Source organism: Nicotiana tabacum, chromosome 11 (assembly GCF_000715075.1).
Source record: "Nicotiana tabacum cultivar K326 chromosome 11, ASM71507v2, whole genome shotgun sequence".
NCBI lineage: Eukaryota > Viridiplantae > Streptophyta > Magnoliopsida > Solanales > Solanaceae > Nicotiana > Nicotiana tabacum.
This window is the reverse complement of record NC_134090.1, coordinates 142642927-142654399: the sequence shown is the minus strand read 5'-3', so window position 1 is coordinate 142654399 and position 11473 is coordinate 142642927. Positions and strand designations below refer to the sequence as shown.

General features: G+C 34.9%; 1 protein-coding gene and 1 long non-coding RNA gene across 2 annotated transcripts; one reads left to right on the top strand and one right to left on the bottom strand.

Moving 5' to 3' along the window:
• Nucleotides 1-1662: 1662 nt before the first annotated feature.
• LOC142166570 (uncharacterized) lies at nt 1663-3160 on the top strand. The gene is made up of 2 exons (XR_012696983.1): nt 1663-2106; nt 2896-3160. It is a non-coding gene; the product is annotated as an uncharacterized LOC142166570 (long non-coding RNA).
• Nucleotides 3161-5071: 1911 nt separating this feature from the next.
• On the bottom strand, nt 5072-7478 carry LOC107815759 (chlorophyll a-b binding protein 6A, chloroplastic). Its single transcript, XM_016641392.2, has 4 exons — nt 7202-7478; nt 6533-6635; nt 5708-5996; nt 5072-5307 (listed from the first exon to the last, which is right to left on the bottom strand). Exons 1-4 carry the CDS (start codon nt 7393-7395, stop codon nt 5156-5158), a joined length of 738 nt encoding a protein of 245 aa, XP_016496878.1. The 5' UTR covers nt 7396-7478; the 3' UTR covers nt 5072-5155.
• Nucleotides 7479-11473: the final 3995 nt, after the last annotated feature.

Genomic DNA, 11473 nt, shown 5'->3' with positions numbered 1-11473 from the left:
TAGAACCGTTTCACCTAGGGGGATCCAGCTCATAGTTTTCGGTAGAAGTACTCTTCGCTCAAGCTATTTTACGTAGCTTAACCTAAGTAGAACCGTTTCGCCTAGGGGATCCAGCTCCTAGTTTCCTGGTAGAAGTACTTTTCGCTCAGGCTGTTTTACGTAGCTTAACCCAGGTAGAACCGTTTCGCCTAAGGGGATCCAGTTCGTAGTTCCGGGTAGAAGTAATCTTCGCTCAGGTTGTTTAATAAAGTTTAACTCAGATCGAACCTTTTTTCACCTAAAAGGATTCAACACTTTATCAATAATACATGGTGCTAACACTCGATACTATTTCCTTCTAGTAAGAGAAAGTACCAGCCCCTAATTACATTTCCTTTCAGTAGTACGAGATACCGATCCCTGGTTACACAATCATTCGTTACCAAATTTTATCTCTTTTAGCTAGTTTATACTACTATTTCTATCTGTCTTTTAAATAAATTAGACAATTTACAGATTTCTCTAATAACTCACAAAACATTTCTAGTGCCAGACTGAGGCAGAATTTTTTTTTGTTCGTTTTTGATGGTTTTGCAGGCTCGGCCGTATAGCACAAGTGAATATTAAAGCTTGCAGTTTCAGTTTCTCATCAGAAGGAAGAAGTTTTTCGATCACAGGATAGTTGGAGTTAACTTTGAAAATGTGTCAGTAACCTAGCTTCTCAAGATTCATCTTCTCAATTTCAGATCAGGAAAGCAAGCAACTGAAATTGAGTCATAATCGTTTCTTCAAAGAGTATCAAAATCCAATCTAAGGTCAACGCAAGTGAGCAGGTCAAAAATCAAGATTTGACTCCAGAAGACGCATAGATAGGAATTTTGTACTCTTAGTTTGCAGACATATATAGTACTCTTCTCTTTTTCTTTTTTGATGTAAGAAGCGAGTAACAGTAATAGCAACAACGACAGCAACAACAACAACAGTTTTAACTCTAGTGTCCGGTAGTCCCAGCTACCAAATTTTTCCAGAACTACACTGACCTGATTCCTTTGTAGCCAAGGATATGTAGGCAGCCTCAGAAGCAAGGTTCGGTCACCTTTTTTTAAAAAAAAAAATTGCTTCTATTGGAGTGACATGTGAGCAAAAATTAGCTATGACATTCACTTTTCTTTGCACGAAAACTCTTCATGTTCTCGAGCAAAGAGGGGCAGCTGTGAACTATTTTAACACCTCCTAAAGTTATTAGATTTTTATTATTTTAATTATTTTTCTCAATTTTTGTGACTTTAATTGCACATTTCCTATCATAAAATACTAAAAAAAATATATAGTTCTTTCTTCATTTGTGCATTTTAAGAATTAACTAGTTGTTCAGTTGGTGAATTAATCTAGTTAATTGATCATTAGAATAAGTTATTTAATTAATTTATTTGTGTAAAATTAGTTTAATAAGTAGGATTAAGGAAGAAATTTGGCCAAATTTGAAAGAAAAAGTGTCCAAGAGTGCAAGATAAAGGGCTGCCATTGAAAGGGTCTGAAACTACGTAGTTTTGCCTCAAAACTACGTCGTTTCACTAAATGAAACAAGATCAAATCATACCCATCCATTCCATCTTGATCCAATGGATCTCATTCACTCTTGGCTTAGGTATTTAAAGCCTCAAAAATCTGAAAATTGTCCTCATTTTCACCCATAATTCTTTTCTCCTTCTTCTCTCTTCTCTCTCTCTTCACTCTCTCTACGCCGCCCCAGCACCGCCCACCGCCGCCGGCCGGAAATCGCCGCCGCCGGCGGACCACCTCCAAACACCTCCAAATTCAAACCATGTAATCTCCACAACTTCCACCTTCCATATTTCCAAACCAAATCCTTCAAAAATCCCTCAAACTCCTTGAATCTTAGATCTAGGAAACTTTTCCGTCACTTTTTTGCCCAAATTCTTGAAGCTCCAACCGCTACCACCCCACAATACTTACATCACTGGATAAAGCTCCTCAAGACCTAGCTATTGATGCCAATTTCACCATGAAAATTCGGCGATCAAAATCCGGCCAAATTTCGGTGACCTCCCCGAACACCCTCTTTTGGCATACCACCATTTTTTCGGCCACTTGAATTATAAAATGGTAAAAATTCTATTATTTTTCGTGGCTGATTTTTTATTTTATTTTTATTTTTTCAGATCTTATTTTTGTCTATTATTAATTATTTTAGCATTAGTTTTTGAAGTTTGAAATGTCAAATTTTCTGTTTTTGCACTTGTTGAAGTAGTAAAATAGTTTTGTGTTGATAAAAGTGAGGTAGTGAAAAATACTTAAGAGTATATGGTACTTGTTTGATTGTTTATTTACTACTTCAAGACTCTTTGAGTACAACACTCAAAAGTCAAATTGTTTGGTAAGAAAATGTAGACCTTTGGACAGTGTTTGAATAAAAGTCTGTCTTTGAATAGTGGAGAGCAGATTTTGTTTGAAATACTTGACAAGATTTGAACCAGAAAGCCTGACATTTTGAATTTAAGAGCAGATTTTGTAGAAAAATTTGTCAAAAAGATTAATTTTTAATTTTTTTGAAATAGCTGATTGTTTTGATATAAAAGGAGGACACTCCATCTTACTGAGGGAGCTAGACACACAAAAAAGAGAAAAAACCAGTAGCTATAATATCCCTTAGCAGCTTTTGTGAGTTGATTCTTAAGTGAAAAACTTGTTTAAGGAAAATAGAGTAGTCTTGAAAGATTTTTTTGGAGTTACATAATTGTACTGTTTTGCTGGGGTATTTCTAGTTTATTTTCTTGGGTTTGAATCTGCCGGTTGTCGTTGTCTTTTGCTATTGTTGCTGCCCGTTTAATTGTTTTGCTGTTGATTTTGGAAAGAGCTGACTCTGATGTATTTGTTCTTCTTTCTGTTGTCCAGATAATTTTCGGACCATGTAAACTCATAAAATTGAGTTGGAATGAAAGATAATGACGTTGGGAAATATTAGTAGCTTTATCCTTCTTTTGTAATTCATTTTTATATGCTCTTGAATGTTTGATAATGTTATAACGATATGTTAGTTAATTAAATTGTGTTAAGCATCTTTAATTATTTTTATTTTTGCAAAGTATTAGATATAATTCCACTGACATTTGGTTGTCTGAAAGGAGCATATATATTAAAATTTGAACCTTTGTAGCCATGTTTGTCCCTTTGTTATCACCAAGCTAAGTTTTTATTATTATTATATTTTAGAGTCCCAATAATTTTTTTTATCTCTTAAAAAATACTCTCTCTGTTCCAATTTATGTGAACATATTTGACTGAGCACGGAGTTTAAGAAAAAAATGAAGACTTTTGGAATTTGTGGTCCTAAACAAATCCAAATGGGGCCCAGAGTATTTGTGTGGTTATAAAAGCTTCTCATTAAGGGTAGAGTTGTAACTTTAAGCTAAATTGTTACCAAATTTAGAAAGGGTTCATTCTTTTTGGAACGGACCAAAAAGAAAATAGGTTCACATAAACTGGAACAGAGGGAGTGCTTATTTAGTAAGGTAGTTAAGTTGTACATTAGAAAAATAATTTGTAAATTTATTTTTGTAAATAGTTGGCTACGGATTGCAAATAGCAAGATATGACCAAATCTGTAACATAGCTTTAAAAGGCCATATCTGCAGATTTAAAGTCCAAAATCATATGGGCTTTTGGATTTTGTCTTGGACATGAGCCCATTTGACTCCATCAACCCAATAGTGGGTTGCATCATTCAATGTCAAGACAAGTCCACATCTTACTAGTTTTAAGCAATGTCAATTGATAATTTTCTCTCATTACTCTCATCTTTTAAATTAGTATTCATAACAATAATTTTCTCTCATTAGTTAAGTTGTAGATTATTATTCAATTCTTTTCTTTAATTTTTTTTTTAAAATAAATAAAAACGGACATAAGAAAAGCATAAAAATCAAATAAACCTCAGTTTATCCAAGTTTAATTCAAGTCAAATGTAGTCAATAAAGCGACCGTGCTAGAACCACGGGACTCAGGGAATGCCTTACACCTTCTCCCCGGTCAACAGAATTCCTTACCGGAACTTTGTTTTCGCAGACCAATAATAATAGAGTCAAACCTTCCTTTGAATATGGATTCAAATATAAGGTGACTTGGAACACCAGTAAAAATCAATTCCAAGTGGCGACTCTGTAAATAAAATAATCCCTACTTCAAATTTGTCACTTTAATTGGAAAAGCTCTTTAACCCACAATCCGTTACATTTTGCACACTTATCTCTTGGAGGGGTAAAAAAGGGTGTGACACTCATTTAGGGACTAAGTATCCCAAAACTCTCCGAAACTCCAAATAATTCCTCCCGGCAACTCACAATAGCAGAAACAAATACGGAAAAAACAGTTAATAGGGGATCGAGGCGTAAATTCTTAAAACGACCGGTCAGGTCGTTACAAAATCATTGGCAAAGAATATACTCTCTTACTTTCTTGTTCATTGTTCATCAGAATTGTCCTTTAACTTGATTATTCTTACTTTATTGTTCTTAACCCACCTCGAGGCCACCTTAGCTCGAGGTCGAGACTGGCTTGCACACTGGTTTGAATTTACTTATTTCCTTCATTTATAAATTAGCTTTCTTGGTTATTAATTAGTGTTGAATTAAATCACATATCTTTAAAACTATAAATCAAATTTAATTGTTACTCGTATTTTCGTGGTAAACAGCTATGAAAGTTGGGTTCTCAAAAACATGAATAGGTTAACGTGTTTATTATCGGTACCCAACCTTGAGATGTGGATTATCTAAGGCATGCATGCTAACATGGAGTACTCCTCCCTAGTAACTTTGCAACTCAAAAATTATTTGGCAAACTCCAAAATATAATTTATAATTAAAAATATTTCAAATGAGAGACTTTTCTTTTAGATATAGTTATAATACACTGGCATTATATATTCTGTCAATTTCCGAAGTAAGACGTGGCTTAAATTGTTGACCCAGTTGGAAATATATCCTCGTTCCAAGACTCTTGCATCAAACCCTAATTCCTTTCCAAATAGAGCTTTGTATCATAGAAATTAAACCACTAGATAAATCAAGGATGCACAAAAAAGTTCCATTTGATTACAAATCTGTCACATGGGAGAGTTTAATTTTACAAGGGGGAAATTAGGGTATATCACAGTTCAAGGTAAAATGCCTCTAGGGATAATAACATCCCCAATGTTGTTGTGCCATGGATCGGCTAAGTGAGTTGCCAAATTTTCCAATGGTCCTGTTCCTGGGTATGCTGATTGTTGTACACAAAATCCCACGAATGCTAACAACGCAAGCCGACCTAACAAAAAAGTATTTGCATAATCAGATAACATATATAGTAGTTGGATTTATTTACATACATTGATAGTCTAATAAATTTACACCGTTGGTGTATGCTAACATATTGTAGGAAGTAACCTATCTTGTTTTTCAGGTGACAATTTTCACTTAACATAGATGATTACCCGTATTTATCTTTTACATGACCTGATAGTGTAAAAAATTCTTTTTCGTCAGTAATATATAAAAGGTAAACTCACAGTTTACAAGTAAATCACGATAATAAATACTAGTTAATTGATAACAATAATAAGTAAATTGCGATCACATGTTAGGCTATACTAATATTGTGTGTATAATTTGAATTCATAAAAAGAAAAATGTGAAATGCATAATTAGAGGGAAGTCAAGTTCTATACCATTTTTGATTTCCTTGACTTTGAGTTCCTCAAACTTTTTAGGGTCTTTAGAGTAGCCCAATGGGTCAAAAGCCCCACCAGGGTATTTCTTCTTCTCAGGGTCCTTTTCCATACTTCTTTGGTGCTCTACAAAAGCAATGGCTAAGAATTCAATGGCTAAAATTGTAGGAAGAGTGCCCCATGGAACGGGCTGGCCCAAATATGTAGCTTGTCCTCCTGGAATGGCAGCCCATTCTTGGGCCTTGACCCAATTGCCTAAGCCCAATGCCTCTGGAACTAGGATTCCTGGCTGCAAAGTTTTATATGAATATTAGAGAATTCAAAGGAATTTATTTAGAAGAATTAACCCAAATAGTTGTTTATTTAATTTTTTAAATTAAAAATAGCTGGCGGATGTATAATTTATATATAATACGTGTATAACTAATGTATACCGGCCAGAAAAAGTAAACAGTGAAACTAGCCGTCTATTTGTGTAACAACCTATTTATTTATTATTTATTTGTCCTAATCAACTTGAGAAATTTATTAACATGATGTGAAAAAAAATCAAGATTTACGAAAAGAACAACATCTCTTCACAATTTCTTCAGAAGTAAAAGTTACCATAACGTAATAAAACTAAGTTCTACGCCCGATACAAGCTAAGAGGACTAAGAGTTTTATTTAAAGAGAGTAAATGAAATATAACATTAATGTACAAACAGAGGCGGATCCAAAATTTTGATTATATGATTCTAAAAAAGATAGCTTACTGGGTTCTTTTATTTTCCATTTCTTAAAATGTAGCATCTAAAAGAGGGATTGGCGACTAAAAGAACTTACAACAGCAAGCATAGCCCATCTGCAGTGAATGAGTTCAGATTCTTTGTATCTCTCCAAGTTTGATGGTACTTCTCCTAGACCAAGTGGATCAAATCCAAAGTCTCTGCATTCATTCCCAACTCAATATTTATGTTCATAAAGTTAATGTTTCAAATTATATGACCAAAAAAAAAAGGTTTCAAAATATATACTTCCTCAGCCCAAAAAAGAATAATGGGGTTCACTGTGCGATATCAATGCATCTAATTTTCGTATAAAATTGGACAGCTATATCTTAATCTTCTTTAAACAAAATTTGCATACTTACAACTCGCATATAAAACAATGCAAATTAAATACAGTTAAAAATATTTAACAAATAGTCATTACAAAAATTGTTTGTCACCTAAAATAGCAATAAGTTTTATTCTTTCGAGAGAAGAAAAGGCTCCCTTCAACGCAATTTATATGACGATTTTTCTCTTTTGGTACGTCTCAGAAAATTTCATGCTTCCAGAATTTAAATCTATTAAACTATATTTTAAACCTTAATGCCTATCAAACTTACTTTTACTTTAGTATTTTCCATTCAGTCAAATTAACGTCTTATACCTCGTGTCAGATCAAATGTCATCATGTCAATAAATTAAATTAAAGGTATACAATTTCATTTTCAAGTGATGAGCTTACCCGGGGGCTGAACCGTCGAGGTAGGAAGGGCGGGGTTGGCCGGGCATCCACTCGGCGGACATGGTGAACCTAGATGTAGCATTGGTGGCTCCGGCAGAAAACGGCACGGCGGCAGCGAATTTAGACTTGGAAGAAGAGAGGACAGAGGGGCAAACAGCTGCTATTCCGCAGCTCATCAATGCTTTAGAAGCCATATCTTCTTCCTTTTTTTGACTAAATGAGTAGAGAAAATAGAAAATGTATGTGGTGATGAAGAGAGTGAACAATAATAATGGGGAGTATAAGGAAGGAGTTTGGGATATAAGAGAATCTGAATGTAGATTGTTACTGGCTAAGGCGACTGGTTTCTGTTTTGTCATTGGACCACGTGGTAGATGAAGTGGATATATGTGATTGTGATTTTGTGGAGGTGGTTTTCCTAGTTGGAGACACGTGGGGTTTCACTATGGCTTAGATTCTTGTCTACGTGGAAAATCTGGCATTTCTTCTAAAGTGAGATGATGAGAGAACTTAAGTGACATTAATCATTGATTCGTTATCCAACTAAACAAATCGTTCAACACAACAATTGGAATTTCCAACTTTCCTAGATGTAATCCTACTGACTTGCTAACCACTAATGGTTAGTTGGCCCGCCCTTATTCTTTTTCTATAATGGTGTTGTTCAAATTAATTTAACAATATTACTCCTTATGTTTCAATTTTGATGACACACTTTCTTATTAGTCTATTTAAAAATAATGACACACTTCTATAATTGGAAATAATTCAACTCTAAACTCTTCATTTTACCCATTTTAGCCTTAGTGAGAATCTTTTATAACTACATAAATTGTCACGACCCAATTTAGGATCACGAGCGACACTTAGGAGCAAGCGCTCCCAAGTAAACCTCATCGGTAATTTACAGAAAATCGGACATAATTTTTCCCATTTTTGGACTATCAAAAAAATTTTCCTGTCTCAAAATCAACATCCTAATATCAAACCAACCAACAACAACTTATCAACTAACCAAAACAAGTCTCAACCATTAATAATCCACCCACTAACAGCCAGAAATACTAATTTATCTCCAAATCATATTTGAAAGTGCAATACTCATCATAAGTCTAAAAAAACGAAATAATATTCATGACACTAAAAGAATAACTATGGAGCAACTCTAAGAGTTCAAAGAAAAGACCATAACAATTAACTAAACTCCTTGCCCATTTGAACAAATACGGGGCTCACCAAGACCTATCAACCTGTGTGTTCTAACTAACGAAATACTCGCATGCGTCAACTACTATCTCGGTAAGAAAAATAGCAAGGAGTGATTGGGTGACCGGCCATGATGGAAGCCACAAGAACTGCCCGGGCAAGAGGAAGGTGAGTCTCATTCTGGCATAGATCCAACCTACTACAAATAAAGGTCTGCCACCTTTTGCCTCAAAGCTCAAAGTGTTTCGCTGAATGGGAACTCTAACGGTAATCCATGGTGGTGGTGGCCCTGGTGGTGCCAAATAGTGCCAGAATCTCAGCTAGTCAAGGATGAACTTCCTCTTTCAGTGCACACTTCTCCAAGTACTCTGTTGGCTCAACATCCCCAATAAGTACGTGTTTAATGTATGCTGACCAAACCTTACCTTGAGTTTGCGTACTTTGGTCACCTTCATCCCTTTCATTATATGAGCCATATTAGCATATAATACACGGACGAGGTATTCTTTGGCATCCTCCACACTCTGGGTGAACCACATCCACCCCTTTCGTGCCCTGAACTATCTCAATATAGCTAGGTTGTACTTTTCCAAATCTTTCAATAGAAATTGTCGCTCAAGAGTTAACGACCTTATTGGCCATCATATACGGAAGCTGGTGAAGTTGGCCAGGCTGACAAAGCGATCCTCCCAAACCTCTTTCTTTTTTGATCTTTCAAGCCCTGAAGTTGTAGCATCACCCCCTCTGCCATCATCGGGGATATCATGTGTAACCTGTGCCTTAGGGACTGGTGTAGCCGATGGCTCAGAAGCCTGACTAGCACTCTCCGATCCCTTGGAAGTGCTGTGAGATGAAGACGGCTCGTCCTTGAGCTGGTGTCACACCTCCCTTTTTACTACACCCCGTAAAGGGGTATATGGGGAGTTTTTTCAATTTAAGTGACATTATTCGAAATGAGATTATTTTATTTATTTTCAGAGTCGCCACTTGGGATAATTTTATGGTGTCCCAAGTCACCGGTTTAAAATCTCGAAGCGAGGAAGTTTGACTTTCCTTTTGAAGTCTGCGAACCAGAAATTCTGAATAAGGAATTCTGTTAACCTGAGGGAAGGTGTTAGGCACCCCCGGATTCCGTGGTTCTAGCACGGTCGCTTAACAATTTATACTTAGCTTAAATTGTTTAACTACTCATTTTTAAGACCTATGTGCAATTATCTTTTTACCGTTTTTAAATTACTTGAATTATTCATAATCAAAGAATTGAGTTACGCGTACGTATACTCTTTTATTTTGGCGCATTAAAAAATCATGTCACGTGAACGTGTCCACAATTAATTAACGCTTTATTAATTATTAAAGAAAATTTCGATCAAAGTTGTGCGAACGCATACCTCGATTTTGTTTTAGAACATAATTCGTAATTATGGTACGCGAATGTATACATAATCACAATAATATATTAAATCGCCTTTTCATTGTTGTCGTAGGACCAATTCAATCCTAATACAAAATGCTATTCTAAAATAAGGAAAGAATTGCCTAAATTTCCGGGTAATCAAAAGTTGTGCACACGGAATGAAGTATGTTATATTATACCACGAAAAGGACATGTAACAAACAAACAAAAAAAGAAACACGACTCTAATATGATTCAACAATTGTACCATATCATAAAATGGTTAGGCACTAAGAAAATAAGGCATTATTCGGTGTTTTAACTAACACAATAAAACGATATAAATGTTAGTACGATAAATTTGCTTTCTTCTTTTTTATTCTAAAAAAAAATCAAAACTAAAAGCAGAAACCCACTTTCAAAAGTAGGAGCAATCAATGAATAAAAATAAATAAAAAATACTGTGTACTGATCAGCAAATCATATTACAAATATAACAAGATGAAATGAAAGCATTATGTGTATATGACCACAAACATGGAGTATAATAGTCAAAAGCAAAAGCAAAAGGTGCTATTGTTTTAGCCGCTTTTAATATTTCAGGAAAAATTTCAAGTTATTTAAAATACATCGTAAGTCACGCTACATAAATGCATCCGCGGTTCGCAACATATTTTTATTTAACGTTGTTGAGATTTGGATTTGGGTTACATGAAATGCACACCCGAATTTAAGGAAGTTAATTTAAATTACGCGCCTAAAGCAACTACGCACTTTCAAGTTTGCGAGGACCATGGAAAATTCAACTAAATGGCACGCCTCGATTGATAAGGATTAAAATTAATTAAATGAGGGCCATGAGTTTTGGGATTTTATTTGGCACGGCACGCCTCAATTTTTTTTTTTTAAAATTTAAAATATTCGAAGTTGTTAGGATCGGGTTACATGAAGTGCACCCCCCGATTTTGGGAACTATGTATCATAACTATGTCACGGGAGCCGTACCCATAGTCACGATAATTAAGAAAATAAAAATAAAATTAACTAAAGTAAATAAAACTCGTTTCATGCTCATCTTCTTTTAATTTTTCATTTCATGTTTTTGGCCGAGCCCAATTACTAAACATAGAAATAAATTAATCATCAAATGGGCTGATTATGCCCCCAATCCCCATGACCCCGCATTTTATTTAAAAGCACATATCAAACGAAACAAAGCATGGCAGATAATTCAGATAAAGAAATAGCGAAAATGCGGGCGACTAGCCAAGAGAAGTAAACTAAAACACGGTAAAAGTTGTTCTTTAATCCCATTCTACACACTCCTCTCCACCGCAATTAAGACCACACCATGTGATTTTATATCCATGTGCTATAACTTTACAATTTTATTCAAATACCACTTAAAAAATATCAAATCCACATCCATATGGACACTACATTTAAATATGCAAATTCTATTATGAAACCCATTTTTACCATAGAAATATGCCAAGCATCCAAATTCAAAAGCAAAAGCTCTTTTATGTTACTGAGGTAGTTTACCAATATTAATTAAATGAACCAAGTGTTGAATCATATGACAAGTGCTTTCACAGATTCAACGGTGGGAATAAATTTCCAAACAAGCAACCAATTCCAATTCCTACTTAGCAACTTGGGATCTAATA